At 40.5% G+C, this 20,282-nt stretch overlaps 1 protein-coding gene across 1 annotated transcript in view; it reads left to right on the forward strand.

Annotated features, from left to right (window-relative positions):
- The window catches only part of ajap1 (adherens junctions associated protein 1), a 77,789-nt gene that overhangs the window by 44,880 nt on the left and 12,627 nt on the right, over positions 1-20,282 (forward strand). The window contains exon 2 of the mRNA XM_061735056.1: positions 509-1,248. Coding sequence (XP_061591040.1) covers positions 509-1,248 — 740 coding nt within the window. The remainder of the gene's footprint in view (positions 1-508; positions 1,249-20,282) is intronic.

Below are 20,282 nucleotides of genomic sequence, written 5' to 3' on the forward strand. Positions count from 1 at the left end.
ATAATGAAAACATATATCCCGTAATATCCATACAGCTGGAGGTTTTTACAATATACTGTACTTGTCATGCTGTGTCTTACGCTAGTTTTGCAAAATACTGTATCTCCTCAAACATTGCTCTGCATAATCAAATTGCCCTTTGTGAGCAGATGACTTTGAGTCTGGGGAAGATAATATAGAATATGATGATCCTCTGAAGTATGTCTGACCTTGCGTGCTGGTGTAATCATCCCTCAGTGGATAAGAACCTGTAACATCAAGGATGAATCCTTACTTCCTATGACAATTCTTATGTGTGTATATCCAGAATCTTACTCTTGTTCTAATACATTTACTTTGTGCCTGAGCTTTTTACTGTAATTCAAGAGTCGTTTAGCAAAGAAAATTGCAGTCAAAGTTTAATGAGTGGGTATTTACGACTTGCAGAGGTAATCTCATATAAATGTATCCAACATTTTGTGCTTGACTCTAAAACATCTCATCTTGTTTACTCTGCTTTTTCCTGCAGTCCATCTTCTTTGAAGGCAGGCAGTGGTGTTGGGCACCGGGTCTGGATCCTGTTGGCCATGACACACCTCACCCTGGACTTCTCAGTGTGCAGCCCTCTCAGTCAGGGCTTGGGCATCAAACATACACCTAAATCGGTGCCTCGATCCCGGCCACGCTTGCAGCCCCTCTGGGACATGCCCAACAAGCTACACTGGAGAACAGTGAGCCCGTTGGCCAGGCGGCTCCTCAACCCACTCCCTCCATCCCAAGACAACAGGGCAGGGGTAGGCCAAAAAATCAAAGGCCAAAAGCCTCGCAAGCCAGCACATAAAGGACAGGCAGCATGTAAGGAGTGCCAGTTGAAATACTCTCAAATGGATACGGGTGATGCTTTGGCTGGAAAAGCGGAAGTTCCAGCAGCTTTATCAAATTGGAGGTTGCTAATCAGAGCCAGGAGGCAGCTCAAATGGGACAGCTATGACAATTCTCAGGAGGGCCGGACTACTACAGTGGCCGGATTTATTGACTGGGGACCAACGGGGACTGATAGCATAGATGAGGATGGCAAAGTGGAGCCCAACGTAACGCTGTCCACCAGGGCCTCGGCTACAACAGTGGGAACCACCACTAGCACTACAACCAGGCCCTCCCAAAGGACGTTCACTGTGGTGACCACAACAGAGTCCAAGAGCACCACCAAGTCAAGTACGAGCCACACAGAGACTGTCAAACCACCAAAGCCATACGGGGAGACACCAGGTAAGAAAATAACCAGGGAAGCCACCCTTTTCTGAAAAAATCCCATTCCACATGCGTGAGATACATAAAATCAAAGTCTCTATCAGTAAAGTTGTGACATTCAGACATTGATTAATTTTGAATTAATGGTATAAATTAAACATGAAAGATGAATAGTACTTAAAAAATGAGCGCACCAAGTGCACAGATGATGGTAACAATATATTGGTGGATGGAAGCTGAAATGATCACTTCTCTACATATGTATTAGAAGGTCAGCTATACTTGTGAGGGTTTAACTGTGATACAGTAATGGGTGGATTTGAGATTGAGAATAACTTGATCTTTTCTTCAAGTGAGAACGACATGACATAAGACTTAAGGGGACCTATTATGGCATTTAATGTATATTTTAAACAGGCCTTGAATGTCTTAAAAACAATCTAAAGCTTGTTTTTTCTACATAAAACAGAAATTCAGCCTGTGGGCCATGTCTCTAGTTTTACCGCTTCTAACCTATTTTCTGTGCTTCATTCTACGGGGAGGGGAGGCTATGATAATGAGGCTCTGTGCTGATTGGCTGCTTGAATGACGTGTAGGAGGGGAGGGAACAAAACGTTGCTCCGGCCAGAGCAGCCGGCTGCATACACAAAGCATGTCCCATGCGAGAAGCTTCTGCGACAAAATAAATTCCATTGCTTTATTTTTTTGTATTGGACTGTCCTAACTGGCCGCGAGTTTAACGGTTTCAGTGTTGTTGTTCAGTTATTGTTAAAAAAATAAGAACATAAGTTGTATATAAATAACATGTATGCACTATTGCTGGCTCAAGGAAGGACCGTGCATCTTCTGAAGATGTCGTTGAACAGCTTCAGGTGCATTGCTTGGAAGATCTGAAACCATAAACAGAAGAAAAATGTATTACGGTACTAATAGAACACTGGAGCCACCGGGGCCCGGGGCTCCTCACCGGTCCGGTTCGTGAGCAGCTCCAGCAGCTCCGTATGCGGCCTCGGTGCTCCGGTGCTAAGCTAAATCCCATGCAAGCCCATGCAAAGATCATACTTGTAGACAAATAAAAACGTAAAAAAATAACGTCACTTACTGCTGACTCGTGTGCAGTTGCCGGGTCCGTGCTGATGGAACTGATCCTTTTATGAGGGTAAATGTCGATGCAAAACCTCATTTTAACTGTCCCTCGCTGTGGAAACAGCCACCGCTTCTGAACAATGGCTGAAGCTCCAGCCGGCGGAGTTAGTTGTGGGCGTGGTTTCAGCAGCGGAGGAGACCGAAGCGTGGTTTGCATTTTGCCTACGTAACGAAAATGCACAAATCTGAACGGCTCGTAGAAGTCACATGACACTGGAAGATTCAGCCGGGCGGGGGGTACAGACCTTTCAGAATTTCATGGGATTTCATGTTTTCTGTGTTGTCAGGGTGAGGGGAGACCACTTTATAAATGTTAAAACAAGAAGAAACGTGTTTTTCATAATAGGTCCCCTTTAATCTCCAGTTTTCACATATTGCTGCATTGTGTTAAAGAAAACAGTGGCAGAAAGGGGCCGTTCAAAATGTTGACATATAATCAGAGAGCAGAGGCTGCAGCTCCTGCTCGAAGTCTTTAAAGAAAAAAATCTTAATATTAATGTGACTTAGATGCCAAGAAATAAAATCAACAAGGTGCCTAGTCCGATTATCATAAGCAAAATAATGGAGGGTGAATGTTTGGGCAATGTTGTTTTTTCTTAATCTTATTTTCATCATCATCATCATCATCATCATCGTCAGGTGTGTCTGTTTTCATTTGAAAAATACTTTTTATTTGAAAGTTTGCTAAACAATTCAAATATGTAACAAAAAAAAACACAAGAGAGGCTTTACTATAATTACATTTCAGTTCAATTTTATCTATGATAAATATCCAATTCCTTTAATATTTAACACAATATAGACAGAAGGAGCTGCAACCTCTTGTAGTTTTGAGGAAAATACAGAGTTTATTGATATATGTCATTTGATCTATGAGTAAACTCCACCCCTCAAACCAATGACTGTTAAGTTACACAAGTACTGGAATTGGCATCTTAAAAGGAACCCTGCATATTAAGACATGTAGGTCTTAAAAGATAAATGTTGGTATCAATTATAACAATGTGATATAAAAAACCTTGTTGATGTCTTCGTTTTTATAAAATTTGAAAATATAATTTAACATGTAGGTCGCCATTGTTTTTTACATTCTGGGTAGTACGTCACACGGTGGCACCTGCTGGCCCCCGTCCACTGTTCTGACACCCAGAAACAGATCAAAACACAGCTAAACAGGTGACGGCGCACCAGAAACACAGATGAAAACACAGCTGAACATTAAGGTGACGGCGCACCTACAAAAAAGTAAAATAAAATTAAAAAAAAGTGCAGCCCCATACAGCATGAACTATAAAAACACCATAAAACTCAGATAGACTAACCGACCACACGTTTCAACTAGCAGATAACCGATGCTACAATAAAAACCCCAGCCAGATCTGGCGTCATTAAATTAAATAAAGATGTTCTTGCCTATTTGAAGCGAAGTCTGCGCCTCCCGTTTCGTCAAAGTCCCGGGCCAGTCCCCTCAGCCTCTGGTCTGTCATCACCCAGCACCGAGGCCAGTTTTAGGGGGGGAGAGGGGTGGGCTATGCCCATCCAAACGTGCATATTGCCCACCGGCGTCTCCATCCCGGCGGCGGTAGCGAGAGCGGAGAGCGGAGAGCGGAGAGCGGATGGCGGTGCGCTGCGGGCTGTAGAGCCCCGGCTACGCAGGCTACGGCGTAGCCTACGCCGTCTACGCCGTAGCCTACGCCGTCTACGCCGTAGGCTACGCCGTCTACGCAGGAGCCTAATGCACTGGTAAGATGCGCACAACATTGATCATTTTTGCAGATCTCCCGTGCATCACAGAACTTTGATCCAGTTTGCCTGAACCGAGACGTCTTATGGGCTCCCTCGTCAGCCTCCACGGCCGGGAGAGAGCTGCTCAACTATGTTTTAGATACCTGTCCCAGTTAAACTAATGGGGCTTATCTTCCCAGAGCCACCGTCGTACGTCATCGCCCCCAGAATACATTGCGCAGGTAAAACATGGCGCCTCCCGCAGGTCAAAATATGTAATAAACATTGTAGATTTTTAAAGCAATTAGATTATTTTATGTGTTTCTAACAACATATTTTAGTATAAGAGAACAATTGTGGCTAATTAGGGACTACATGTCTTAATATGCAGGGTTCCCTTTAAGCTTTCTTTTCCATATAGGCCTACTGTATGATCATCGGAAGATCCTGACCTCATGTATTTTTATTGTTCATACGGAAAAATTCTAAACAATGTGTCTGCACTACTTGTAATACTGATTCCAAGTATCCAGAGAGGATGGGTAATGCAGTTCATTCCATTACATCTCCTAAAGACAAAACAGAACTAAATGTCTGTCAACTTTACGTGCTGAAGATCAACAGGGATGTCTTCATTTGTTCTAAGATAAATCAAAGTAACACTACTTCTTACTCTGCTAACATTACCTAAAGGTATTTAATCACAATTGGGATCCCCAGACTTAACTTAAGTTGTGCCGTAGCTTCAGAACTATAGAGGATACTGTATGTTGCACTCAGTCTAAAATTGTGTAGCTCACTGGATCGAATTCATGCCTCTCTAGATGAAACAAAAAGTAATTTTACTGAATCTTACCCTGTCCTTCATGAATACTGTTAACCTTGGTTGTGGTCATCTGTGATCATCAAGAGAGTCTTGCACCGTGATCTGTAATCCCTCACCTCCAATTTAATGTTATTAAAAATTTGCTTAAAAACATCTTGAGATGAGGTTTTCACCCAAGCAGTCACCAAGTGTGCATTATTTGTTGTTCTGTTGAACTCTTATATACCATAGAGAGGTTAAAAAGAAAATCAGTCCAACATATGATGTCAAAAATGGCAAGTGCAAAATGGCATCATAAATCAGCCATCGTGTTGCCAAAGGTCATAAAAAACCCAATTTTGGCTGAGCTCTTGAAAAATGGGCTGAAAATGGGCTTCTGGTGCATAATGTTTTTTTCATTATTTATATTTAATGGTATTGCATGAAAAGAAACTGTTTTATCTTATATTGACTACAGTTGCAGCCAATTATCCATGAAACCCTTCACATGGACACGAGTGGCTTTAATGGGCAGTTCCTCTGACACACTGACCTCTCAGCTTGGTGCATTATAATTAACATTTGAACATATTTATGAGGAACATGACTTTCTTATAGATGTGATAAAATATAAGTGATGTTAAGCATCAGGCAAACACAAACTAAGCTAACTGAACTTTCCCTGTTTGCTGCAACAGCAGAATTATAAAAGTCAGCACTAAACAGTAAAAATAATTAAAAAGTCCTCAGTGACTTCTTGTTTACAGTAAATAATTAATTAAGGTTCAGATGGTTGTCAATGTTTGTGAAATATGGTGCAATCATTTGATTTTACTTTCTTGAAAGTTAAATGATGCTATAATTGCAGTGTCTGGGTAATGAAGAGGGCCAGAATCAGAACTGGAAAAACTAATTATATATTAATCTAAATAAAATCAGTTGCCACTCAATATTGTTGATGTTTAAAAAAAACAAACTCTCAGCTCTCATATAGGAAAAAGATGAAGGTTTTTCTGTTGGAGGTATAAGTGTATTTCGCTACTGACTGAATGGGACGTAATGAATGGGAAATGGCAGCACTTAATTGTCTTGTCAACATTCTTGAGATCTTTTTATTTTCCCTTGATTGGGATGTGAGCGTGAAGCCACTTGGTTCAACTGTTTTTTTTCTTTTTTACCCCATCTGGGTGCAAATCGTTGCTAAAATAAGCAAGCTGTTCCTCGTCAGTGCAGATGAATAGCAGCACTTTTCAAAGTAAAGTCTGCCTGTGTAACTGTTGCAGACTTTCCTTTGCTTTCACTACACATTAACCCAAGTCTGCCTCAAATTAGCCCCAAGGCAAGATATAATTACCGAACCAGCAGCACAGCTCTGGATGGCTGATGAGACGAAGCTACTGTATGACACTGTTAAAACAGGAGTGCTCCTTCACTTTATTTCTATTTCTTATGTCCACTTTACCCCCCACGGATGTTTAGCGATACACTTCAATCAATCTCACTGTGACCCATGCAAATTAGGAAAAAAAACTAAAGTAAACACATTAAAATGCTGCATCATAAGAGTAATAATACATTCAGGTCTCATTTAACACATTAACTTACAGCAACATGCACTCATTAAAGTGGCCCCCAGCGAAAGTTTGCAATTATTTAATTCCAAAAAATTAGGGGTTCATTTAACTCCAGGAAGCTTTCTTTCTCTAATTGTGACCAATTTTACATGTTAAGTTTTCAGTCCAAACAGTCAACATGAATCCCAGGTGATCTGAGCTCAGTGTGAAGAGGAAAGGGTAACTGGAAATACCCACAGCTGCTTTGTTGTGAAGGTTTTCATGCTTCAATACAGAATACTGTTATATAATTCCACACCGTTTAATTAATTAAGTACCAGAATGCATGTTAGCTGCTCAATTTCTGGCAGCCTTTTCTTTCCCTCTCATCCACCACCTGACAAAAACTCTTCAGCTCACAGTAACCCTCTGGGAAAAACAAACAGAGGCACCCTAAATCCACAACACCCTCAATTAGCTGCAATCTGAAGGCCCTTATTTAAAATGATCACTGGCTTGCAACATGTCTTTATTATGAACCCGGTATCTTTTGCGTTATTTGGTGGAATTGATCTCCACCCACAAGCTTCAAACTAGGCTTGTACCTTGGATGTGGGAATTTAGAGCCCTTGTGTTGGCTATTTACAGCAAATTCTCATCAGCAGTTATACATTTAAGTTAAGAATGAGAACCGTTTATTTACATTGGATCTAGGATGGAAGATTTACGGCATGCTTTTTGTCTGGTCTGTTAACCACTGGCTGGTATTTATAACTGCTGGAGAGTGTTTTAATCCCATATGTTTTTCCCTTTAACATGTTTCAATATCAAATAAGGCCCCATAGAAAAGGGATGGAATAATATCCAGAGGGTGTTGTGCATAGATTTATAAAGATAGATTTACGAAAACAACTGTAGTATTCTATCTCTGTGGTGTCTTGACCAAAGAATGTAACCATTTCATTAATACCTCCAGAAAAATATAGCAATTTGTGAAAAAGGGGCTAAGAAATCTCCTTTAAATGTCAAACATTATAATTACAAATTCTACACAACAAAGAAGGGTCCACGTACTTTAAATTGTTGGTTTAAACATTTTTTTCACAAGAAAAAATACCTCAGAGAAAGTGCAGAACGTTAACTGTGAGGTTAATTATTAGATAATAAACAGGTTGTAAACTAGTCAGGCTGTCCATTTATCTCTCCACACATTTTTTATGGATTTTCAATGTATGCAAGATCAAAGACGATAGAAAAATACTGTATTAAAAAAGAACTGGACCAACCCTTCTGAGAGTAACCCACAGGGTTCTTGAAAGTGGCTTTGCAACGTTTTTGACTGACCCCACCTCATTTAATACGAAAATTGATTAATGAGCAGAACAAACAAGCAGTTACCAGAGGCTAATTATTTTCTCATAGCTTCCCCTATTACACTCATTCTTTAACATTAGTTAGCCTTGAAAGTGTCTACCCATCCCTGTTTGAGATGCAGTTACCAAAAAGACATCTGAAACGAGGACTGTTGGAGCTCTGACCAAGCTACACCGGAACTACTGCGGCTTTCTGTTGAAAGCTAAGGCTCGGCTGGTTGGCTCAGTTGGAGCAACAGCGGTCAGACTCCCAGGCAAACATGGATATGGCAAGTGTCTTGCCAGCACTGTTTGGATTTTCCCTTGTTTAGAAGTTGAGCAAAGCTGGTATCCTGAGGCAGCTGGCCAATGGTGCCCTCTGGCCAGCTGCTCTTGGCAACCCACCTTTGCCCCACAGACTCTTCCAGGCCCACCCAGAACCATTTGCAGTGGTCAGTACAGTTAACAGCACAACAAGGCACAATATCTTTCCAATAAGATGAATTATGCTCTCTTAGTTTTTTTATTCACAGCTCAGAAGTCAACACTAAATAGCAAACTAGCAGATAACCATGAACACTGTTTACTCTAATGCAACTGTCATCCAAAAAGCCATGCCAGGAAATGTGCATAGATCGTTTGGCTTCACATAATTTTACCAAATTATGTAAATGTTGTGGAAAAACCTATTAAATACTCTATAATATGTTATTTCCCACTAGCTGAATATCTGGACTGAAACTGAGTGCATCTAAGTTACCAAGAATTAGACTTGAGAGATGAGCCAGATTTCAGTAGATTTAATGAAGCATTTGCACGCGAATGGTTTAGAACATACATCATGCGTCTCGATGCAGAATGACAAAGAACAAAGGGAAGCGTAATGATTTTAAAGCATAAATTATGATTCATCCTTATGATTCTGATAAACAGAGCTAATCTATTAAGGACAAAGTATCAGTCTGAAACCTCTGTAGAGGCCAAGGCTAAATGGTCCTCAAAGTAGTTTTAGTTTAATCCAAGTTGGCCAAGGCTAGATTTTCCATCACAGTAAATAGAAATGAACCCCCTACTGCTGTCATGGGTTTGAAACCTAGCTATGGCAACAAAAAACATATACAATACACTTTCAGACCAAAAATGTACTTTTTTATCCTCAATTATATCCCATATTTCAGCTCCACCTCAAAAGACCTGTGCATGATATGCGTGCCTGATATCACTGTTAGTTAAAAGTAGATGCATGCAGCTGTGTCACTGACTGGACTGCACGGACAAACTCGCCGTGACTCGTGGGTAATGTTAATGTGGTTTGAGGGTTGAACGTGAAAGCAGGGTCGCAGAAATGGCCTTGTAAAAAGGTTAAAAAGAGTTTATTACAGAGCTCAAGGGAAGGAGTGGAGGTTAGGGTAGCTGAAGGCAGAAGAATGAGGGAAGCTGACGGCGGTGTAGGCTGAGACTAGAAGCATGCCGGAGAGGGAGCGTCGGGTATCGGTGAGAGGCAGCTGGACGAGGCGGCTGAAACTCAAAATGAATCTAAAAGGTCAACTGAACAATCTGATGGATAATCAATGAGGAATTAATCGCAGGATGATGTTATTTAGGTATGATGTTACATTGTGTGACTTTTTCGTCAGACAGTGATTTACTTTCCTCTACATGTTCTCAATAGAAAAACATCCATTTTGTTTGCATGCTTTCATACATTGTTGCTGTTCAGATGTGACTGCTTTGGCAGTATAATCTCAAAACAAGAGCAAAAAAACCCCCCAAAAGCTTGAAAATGACATGTCATGTTTAGTAATTGTCCCAATGTTGGCCGGCAAGTCTTGCACAACTCCTGTCAGACTCCAATTCTTTTGATTTGAGTTGCTTAAGACAGTTAATATTTGCTCAACTGTTGTTTCTGCCATGAGCTCTGGTTATCCTGGGTTTTCATCTCATCCCTCCCCGATTCCACAAAGAAAGAGCTAGCTGACCGCTGTTGTACTCATATGAACTTCACACAACCCCACTTAAAAACAAAACAAAACAAAAACCAACCAACAGGAAGTTTAAGCTGTTTTGGGGTCATTCGCGCCTTGAGAATAAGTCCCATGTGTGTACGGACCCACCTGACCACCGTGTCAGGGTTTGGGGTCATTGTCACCTGTGAATTGTTCTCACCAGCCATCAGGTGAGATGTTGTGCTCACATAATTCAAGGTGCAAATGGTTGTGAAATCGCAGCGGAAGGGATGCCAAGGCTGCGGTACATTCAGTAATCACACATTCTGGGAGGAGAAGACAGATGGTTTTAGAGCACACTGTTGCAGTTTTTACCTTTTTTTAATACGTCATCATGGCTTTCACATTCACCATTCAAGTTCCGAGTTCCTGGTCGCATCCAAATACAGCAGAAGTTCTCCATCACTAATGGGATGAAGGGAATTGAATTGGTGGGGTGATACAATCAGAGCAGTTGAGAAACTAAAAAACTGGGAAAGACAAACAAGGGAATCCAGGAAGTACAATGGAAGGATAAATATTAGAATATCAGAAATGCAAAGTAAATGCAACTCCAGATATGTATTTGTCATAACCATTGTCAACGTAAGACATCATGCAAGTGTTTGATTACGACGTAGTAAGAGCAGAAAGCAGTGGAACAATGTGTAAAGGCTTTTTTTGTACAGAAAAATAGCTTGGATACTGTCAACAGTGCTGTGAACCTTCTAGTTTCCATCTTTAATGTGGTCAATTATAATGAATATTTCATGGGATGAATCTGACAGCTTGTTGCAACTGTTTCCCCTTGTGAATTGGAAATAAACTAAAAAATGCATGCTTCAGAGAACACTAGAAAAGTTGTCGAAGGGTCTTGTCTTCTCAAATGAAATGTCTCCATGCAGAAAGTCAGAGGTTTCAGTTTCTGAATAAACACATTCTTGCTCAGATTCTGGCAGCACGTTGCATTCTGGTCCAACTGAGATCCTCTTTTAAAAAAAAAATCAGGATTCAATTTAATTGAATATATATATATATATATATATATATATATATATATATATATATATATATATATATATATATATATATATATATATATATATATATATATATATATGTATATATATACATACACACATTAAAAAGTGCACATTGGAGAATAAGAACAATATTTTGTCCTATTTAGGCAAATATGTGGAGTTGGTGAAGCAGGCTGAGGTGTGTGGGTTGCTGCATGGACCTGCAGGAATGTTAGGTGAATTTGATAGTTATTGCAGTGGTGGATGGCTGTGTGTGATGATGCGGAGGGGGCAGAGGGAGGAAGGACTGTTGTTTAGAAGCCTCACTGCCTGAGGACAGAAGCCAATCTAGTGGCTCTGGCCTGTGTGTACCTATGTCTTTTCCCAGAGGGCAGCAGGTGGAAAAAGCAATGTCCAGGGTGATGCTGATCAGGCAAGATGTGCACGCGACGTAGGAAGCGGGGGGGGTGTAGATAGATCACACTTGTGTCTGGCATGCTAGTCTCGATGATTTTCCAGCACCCTCTGAAGTGCCCGTTGGTCAGCCTCAGTGCTGATGGAGGACCACACTGAGAAACCACAGGTCACTACGCTGCCAATCGTACACAGTGGTAAAAGCTGCCATAAGCTGCTGAGGGATTTTAGCACTCCTTATTTTTCTGAGATAGAAGAGACGTTTCTTGCTCTTTCTTATAGATATGCCATTGATTTGATGAATTTAGATTATACATTGTGAAAAAAATAATAATAATCTTCTGAAATAGTGTCAGGTATGCCAAAAAAAAGATTCATAAGGCAAGAGACCAGGGAAGTATGATGTCCTCTATTTTCACTTAAAAGGTTTACCACAGTTTGTTATCTGAAAACCAGAAACCCAATTAAAAAACTGAGGTGATGTGCTCAGGAAGGAGACATGAAGAACTGCATGACAAACTGAATGACAACACACTAGCAGGGGAAGGAGGTGAGACACACACAGCACGGCCAGCGAGGACAATTAAGGTAGATGGGAAAAAAATAACTCAGTATTGACCAAAACTATGAAATACAGCATATATGTGATTGGGTGAAGTGACGACCATATTAAAATCTATTATATAACACATCCCTGTCACTTTCTTTGATGCCACGTTACTCTGACAAGATGCGACAGCCATGTAGATTTGTAGGGCAGAGCAACATTGCGAAATAGAGCACTGTAGAATTATCCAGCTTCTCCATTTTAACCTCCATCAAACTTCACATCATGCCTCTTTTACTCTACCTCAGTAGTGGTTTCTGTAATAATCTGACACTGATTTCATAAGAAGCACAACCTGTGGAAGAGGGCTGTGGCTGACTCCGCCCCCTAAAACTGACTGTTTCAAACAGAACTTTTACGCCATGCTCTAATTAGATGCTTTTGTACCGGATTACTGTACTGTTTCAAAGATGTTTCATTAAGGCTTTAGGAAACTGTCAAAAAAAAGGAAGAGTGATTGGCTTCTGAGAGTGTTTGAATAAACTTGACTTGTAGTAATGAATGAAAATTAGATGACAGATTATGTTATTGTGTGAAGGGCATTTGCAGACTGTAGGTTAATCCCATTCACTGATGGCATGAAGGGCTTAGGTTTTTGTAAAAGTTTGATAAAACAAAAGAATTTCATGAATATAAGAGTCAGTTCAAATGCCTTTAAAAATGACCTTTTACATGCTTTTCCACCTCATTTAACTAGTCTGAACTATTCTCATGCACGTCATCTGCCAGCGCATCCGTTGAATTTAATGACTCAGTGCCTGAGGTGGCTGTAATTCTTTAATTAGCTGCCGTCTCGCCGCGGGCCACAGCCAGCAGCGGTGGAAAGTCATGCAGAATACAGCTTTCGTGCTTAATAACTGAAAGGTGATGTGTAATTTCCTGTTTTAAGACAATGTGCCACTGGTGTGAATTATCAGCGCCTCTTTCATTTATGATGAGCGTTTCACCTGGATGTTGCACCCCTTGGCGTCGGCGACTGTTGACCCTGCAGTCATGGTGCGATGGTCATCATGGAGAAGTTGGGGGGCAGGTGGGTTGGGGCGTTTAGTAGCGGTCACTCCAGATGCTCGCTGATTGTTCTCAGTGTTTGTGCTCCTGGTAGCTGTGACCTGTGTCCCACACAGATGGAGCTGTCACCTTCATTATGGATATGAAATGATTAAAACTCCAGTCAGCAAACCACTGCTGATGACATGGTGATGTGAGGGATGCAAAGATGATTATTACAGATTTGTTTGGTGCTCCTAAAATCTCAGCAGATCGCCACTTTTCTCTCCTGAAAATTGTATGAGGTCGATGCTTAAAATTAAAGGTGATCTTCCATAAAGACATCAAACAGATCCATCTGGTAACAATTCACATCATGTCATTCTCTACCGAAATGAGTGATGGCTTACGAAAATACATGTTAAGTGTTTCACAAATCAAATTTGAAAGAATCCAGCTCTGTGAACATTTTAATACAATATTTTGACCTGTGGTAGACCTTTGGGCCGTATAATACAGCCTCTGCAACAGTGAGAGACACGAGAAGACAAGGGGAAAGCACTTTTTCCAACAGTTACCATGGCAATTCAATAAAATTGCCACGGCCTTCTGTATTGACTCAGAATAAAGTGGGTAAAATGAATCTCCTTTTCTCAAGCGTTAAATCTGGACTTAAATGCTGATGCCTGGTGACAGGCGTGCAGAGTCAAACCCTCTGTCCCTGATTCACTGACAACTCAGCCAAGAAGAGATGAACAGGCGAGACTAAGCAGATGCTGCTTCACTTTTTCTTTCCTCATGGCTTAACACATCTGGCTTAAACTAGGAAAGTACAGATGTTGACTGAGACACGCTTCAAGTTGCTGGATATTGTTTGGTCAGAGGGAAGAAGTTTAGTTTCTTTACATTACATAGAATAGAAAATTAAAAGGCCTGGCAAATTGCAAGCTAACATTTTTTTGTTCAAACAAACAAACAAACAAACAAAAAAAGATAGGAAAAACTGTTATTATAAACATGACAGAGCACAGACACCAGAGTGCTGCATTAGTAGCAATACCACTTAGCGGCACCTGAAAATTACAGTCATTTTCATTTGTCCACGGTAGAATGAGCTCGAGCGTCCCCCGCTGTTTCTAACACACACTCAGATGAGTGTATCTTCCTTTTTAGATATTTATTATTGAGGTAATATACCTCGATTGCCCCTTCTTTGGCCATTTTACCGTTTGCCACCCAAGATAACTGAATTATACAGCAATGCCTTTGACATTGAGTGAAAAGACATTGAGAGTAATTGTGCCTGGTCTCTACCTCTTCAGCTTCCCCCCTCTTTTCTGCATCCTGCTTCTTTCTCCACCTCTTCAGCAATAAGTGTTATTTGATTTCGTGCTTACTCAGTGGAAATCAGCCTAGATTGACACTTTGACACCAGCGTTAATTGGCAATTCCCCGCTATCAGCAAGCGACCTTTGACGGAAGTCTCCCCCCCGACACGTTCTGCTCAGGTGCGCCTTTGTGGGAGAAGCAGTCTCTGAGGGGTCAGACAGCGTATTAGCGTGTATTGAATATGCCTGTGTAAATGCGCTCTGTGGTTTGTGGGAGTAAAGAGGCTCAAGCACCATAAGCTGCAACTCCGTTACAAATGAGAGGCCTTCACCACATTTTTCAGGAGCTTTTAAGCAAACTCCGAGTGGGTGCACGTACCATTAGCTCTAAATAGCTCTTTGCAAAAGAATGACGGATTCTGCTGCACACTGGCGGTCCAGCACACAATGCCTCATACATACAGCCATATAAATTACACAGCCATTTAATGAAGACATCATTTGTCCTGCTTTGCCTTGTTACAGCATTTTATCAGTCTGCTGTACACATGCTTCACAATTTAAAATGTAGATGGAAAAAAATCAAGTATTCATTACACTGAAAGCTGGATTTCTATGGTTGCATGTCAAGGCTCTATGGGTGTAACACTCCCCCATGTCAATGATGCACATGTGCATTCAGACCCTCAGTTATACTAGTCACTCCTGTGGAGGGAACAAACGTGCTCCCTTTGCTTTTAAGCACAAACTGGATTCTATAGTTGGAAAAAAAATGTAAATGGAATTAGAACAGTTTCCATTTTGGATGGAACGGATAAGTGTTAATATGTGTGAGGGATGGAAATTAGCACCTGCCATCCATCAAATGGAGGGATATTCTTTTAGTTATGGGTCAGTTTCCATAACCTGTTATGCTAATCTGTTACTGTGGCATTATTAAGCAAATTATAGCAGGAATTAAAAGACAAGGAAAGCTGGAGGAAACCAAGGCATAGAGAGAGGATATAAGCAAAAATTTTACAAAAGAAAAACTGGGACAAAAAACTTGAAATTGAATGCAAATAAAGACTAAGGGTCATCTAAGTGCTACATCCATGTTTAAACAATTTATCCAGGGAGAGTCAGCGCCTGAGGAAAGGGCTGCCATGAAGGCAGTTAGGAAGTTTTAGACTGTGTACATGGAGAAGAAGGCCATACGGTTTAACTGTCCCAACAGTCCACTATGAAGAGTTAGGTAGTTGGATGACAATATTAATCAGAAGAACAATCGATATCTATGGATTTTGCAGGTATTCTTTCTTAGATCTATCCACAGATGAAACCAAACCCCAGCCTATCTAAAGGTATCCTGTGGTATGATGATATATCCCCCCCAAAACCTGTCATTTCCTTTGTTGTACTCCATCAGTTTGTCATTATCGCTAATTTTGCTAGCAGACATCGGAACACAAAACTAACAGATTGTTCTCGGTTAACTTGGATGTTGGCTTTGAAGCTATCCAAAGGTCCCATTTCCTCTGCATAGTTATTGGTTACTGACACTGATAGTCATTATCAGTCACTGTTAATCTGGGTGACATCTAAGCCAGCATGGCCTCTTCTCGACATATCTTGCTTACAATACCACATGAACACATATTTACGTACATACTTGCATTAGGGTTCTTAGGGTGCATTATCTGCAAGAACCACTTTCCCACGTTGATGGTTACAGCCCCAGGTGCTTCAGTTACCTTCGTTACCACTATCGAAATGACCTTGCACATATTTTCTCTATCCTCTGCAATTCTTGGTATTTTTCAACGTTATTTTGTCCATCATTTTTGAGGCTGCCGTTTGTTGGGGTTGAGACACCTTTCACCGCTTCTTTCTTCCAGAGTTTGTCAACTGCCACGGCGTCTGTTTGGTTAGCCGTCAACAGTTTGTCAGACTAAAAGTGCCAAAGTATCTTTGCTATTTCATCCTTTACCACCCTTGGAGCTGTCTCCTATTTCGGCATTAGGACCAAAGTGGACACAGTTGTTCAGCATCCCAGTACTTGACAGCCATCCAGCTATTGTGTCAATCCATGTATGCCTTACGCTGTTCTTGCCTTGCCAGGTTGTCTCGGGAGACAGAGAGAAATCTGTACATACATACATACATACATGCATAAAGTATTTCTGAGTTGCAGTGTCTTCTAAGCTGGACTCTACTTTACTGGCTTCTTGATCTTTTTACTTAGCTAAAAAAAAAACGTGGCTTTAGTCAGTCATTTAAATGCCTTTGATGCATTCAGCCTGCAGACTACTGAGATATTGTGATGGGGGCATTTTGTAGGAATTTTTAAAAGTACTAATTTGCAGACCAGACAATACCTGTTCTGCATATTCATTAACTCCCCCCTGAGTTCATTCCATCTAAATTGGCACTTTATATCTGGCTAGAGACAACCTCATCTAACTGTATGCTTTCCGTTGACTGTAATGGCCAAGATGGTGAAAAAATCTCATTATTCTCAAACTGCAGAGAAATTAATGGGGGGCTCAAGTCCCGCTGTCAGATGCCAGAAACCATCAGTCCCTTCCTCTGTATCAATTTCTTTCCTTTTTTCATTTTCTCTTTGCCCCCCCTCTTTGTTTGACAGTGATTTGCCAAAACAAAAACCTAACTGGGTATCTCTAAAGCAAGGTGACTGCCAATGCCAAAGGTGATTTCAAACCCCTTCTGCCAGAAAACAATGAGTTTTAGATTCCCAGGCCAAATTTTCCTTTCTCCAATTGGCAGTTGTGTGAAAATAGAATTGGCCTGTGCACTTATATTTGTCTGCCATGAACTCTATTATCCCCGCACCCTTAAACGTTTTGCCTTGAAAATGAGGTTATAATAGGCTTAATGTTATGTTTGTGTAGCTCAGCCTTACGTTCAGAGCTTCATTTGCTTCATTAAAGAATTATACCAACATTGTGTGCACATTTTGGCCCCAAATGACAGCCTGATGTAGCTCTTAATGAGCTACTTTGACTTAAGTACCCTGAGATTTGTTACACATCATCACTACACAACATGCTCTTGTTTACGAGCTCAGCCACTCAGGTTCCTGTATAATATTATAGAGTAATGTCCATTGTAATCTGGGATAGAATACAACTTAATTCATCCTTATAATGTGATGCAGTCAGTTTTTCTTCTGTTGCATTTATTTGAAATCTAGTCTGCTGTGAATATAGGGAAAACAGTTTCCAGCCCTCACCTGAATTATCGACTGAGAAGTCAGAGACAGGCTCTATTGTGTCGGAACTTGAACAGATGTTAATTTAAAACTAGAAACTTTCTATTTAACAGCTTCAACACCAGCCAGAAGTGAACAGAGAGGGAATTGGAGAATGGAGAGGGGATATGCAGGAAATGCGAATGGCATGCCTGATAAGTTAATGCGTCTTTGGGAAGGCAAGGGACTGTGATTGCACTGGGAAAGAAAGGACAGCTGGAGATATCATTAATCCAAGGTTGACCTGGGCTGCCTTTCACCTAGCCCTGGCCACACTAGTTTTATTATCTAATAGGATTTTCTCAGGTAGCAGGGACACAGAGGAAAAGGTTGTTTCCTTCCCAAAATGACAGCGTCCACGTCCTTTTGAGTGTTTCACAAAGACAAATTGGCTTGGATCAGCCACTAGGCAGCTGGCTGATGAGGCGCCTAGATGTAAAAAAGCCCACGTGGTATTTTCATTGTGATGTTTTCTCTTTCTTTCTTTCTTTCTTTCTTTCTTTCTTTCTTTCTTTCTTTCTTTCTTTCTTTCTTTCTTTCTTTCTTTCTTTCTTTCTTTCTTTCTTTCTTTCTTTCTTTCTTTCTTTCTTTCTTTCTTTCTTTAATTTATTTTCCTAGCGTATGTCACCAGTTGCAGTGTCATTGTTTCCTTTTTGCCTTCATTTATTAAGGGTGAAATCTACAGTCAGACATGACTGTAGACAGTCAGATCAAGTGGGGTTGTGGACTTATCTCGGATTTAAAAATAAAAATAACAGGACGGAGCCCAGGATTCATCCATACAGTAAGGGGCTGCTTTATTACAAACAATTCCACCATATAAACATATAAATCTAGAATGTGTGTGTTTAACAGCTGACCTGTAGGTGTGTGTAGCAAAACACAGAACATGAATTACCGTCAGATCCTGATCTGATCCCGATCCGGTGTTAATTAAGTTACCGGTGCTGTGCCTTGTGCGTAAATGCGCACAGCCTCTTAACATTTGACATTTCATTAGCTTATGTCATACATGGGAAATACTAGAGAAGTACAAATACGTGAAAGTTGAGGCTGTTGTGCTCTCTGCAGTTTTCATTATGGACCAATCTGTGTGCAGAAATATGGAGAACACTGGAAACAGCTCCGCTCACTTACTCAGACAAGGGAAAATTGCACTCAGCTGCAAAACTTTATGGGCGTGTTTGCGCCCGCATATCATTAGAGCAAAATCTTTTGTGAATAGGACCTTAAAGCAGGGCAAATTGCGGGCGCAAATGCGGCGCAATTCACAGCGCTATTTGCGGGCGCAATCTATTCTTTGTGGATTTGGCCCTTAGTTTTGTCTGCAAAAACTGAAAAGGATGCTCTACTGAGTTAACATTGGGTTACTCACTTCATTTTAATAGCATTCAAAGAAAGTCAACTTTAACAGTAAGTTTAGCCATCTGCACAGTGAATTGCCATCTCATCAGTTTTGTAGCCTTTGGCTGAATGTTAGTAGAGTATCACCCTGTACACCTCAGACTTTATCTCTATAGTATGCCAGCAGTCACATCATCAATAAACACCAGTGAGTTTGTTCCATTAACAGCCATGTATGACCATACCATAACACTGCCTCCGCCATGTTTAACACATGATGTGCTATGCTTTGGCTCCTGAGCCATTCCTTTCCTTTTCCATACTTTCCATATATCTCTTCTCTGATACTGGTTTTTCTTGGCTTGTCTTATGTTAAGAAGATTATTTCTGACTTCTCTCAATGTTGCAAAGGTTGTTTTTTCTTCACTTGTCTTCCATGTTCTTCCAGGACTTTTGATGTTGAGATCAGAAGGGTTTTTTTTCTTTTAAGATAGAAAATATCTTAGATGTAGCAAAATCAACATATTGGTACATCTCTCTCAAAGATTGTTGTTTTTTCCACTTTTTTCAGTATAACGATGGGCTCATGCACTTCTCTTGGACTTCATATTGGTAGTTCCAATCAAACTTAAAACCTGACATATGCCAGACCTTTTTTATGATGACGTTGGAATGGACCATGTCTGGCTAATTAACTTCCTTACAATCAATTGTTCCAATACTTTTGAGTGCCTGAAAACCAAGGTACTTCACTAAAAATTGCTGTAATTATCCTGTGAATACTCTTAAATTACAGCTGAAACTCTACACTTTGATAACATCTTCATTACTTTATGTTAAACCCGATGTGATGTGTATGAAAGTGTATGAAAGGAAACAGTATAACACATTTTTTCATTGTCCAAATCCTTCAGGATATAATTATAGATGTATAATTATGTCTTGAACCAGACTCATAAGGTCACACTTGTTGGAGCCACTTTCATTCAGTCTTGTCCACACGTTCAGCTCGTCGCACAATTCAGTATGCATTGAAAACACTGCACCATAAAGTTACAAGAGGGGGAGCAAATTTTTTCAGGATGTAAAATTGAGACACAAAAACAGAAAATACACTGGTGGGCTCAAAAAAACAACGACAAAGTAACAGTAGCAAAAAAGTTAAGAGCATAGGATCCTGCTTGGATAAAAAAAAAAAAAGAAAACATTAGGTGGAAAAAAGCACAAAAAGCTCCCAAAGCTGAGAAAGCATAAGAGGTTTGGTAGTTTTTGGACTATCGTTTGCGGCTAATGAACGGTAGCCTGTATTCTGGATCATTCTGCCTTGCATGGACATGATCAGGAGGGAGACACAGATGTACAGATGGAGCCGTTTGATGGCTGTTTTTCTTTTTTTCTAAATGGACCTTCAATGTTTAAAGCAGCACATGGACCTACTTTTATCTGGTGCCAGAAAAACTGAACAATCTGTAATCACAGGTTCTCTTCTTAAAATCGCATTAGAAAAGGTCCTCCACAGCCAGAGCAGACACCC

This window comes from Cololabis saira, chromosome 12, assembly GCF_033807715.1.
Source record: "Cololabis saira isolate AMF1-May2022 chromosome 12, fColSai1.1, whole genome shotgun sequence".
Taxonomy (NCBI): domain Eukaryota; kingdom Metazoa; phylum Chordata; class Actinopteri; order Beloniformes; family Belonidae; genus Cololabis; species Cololabis saira.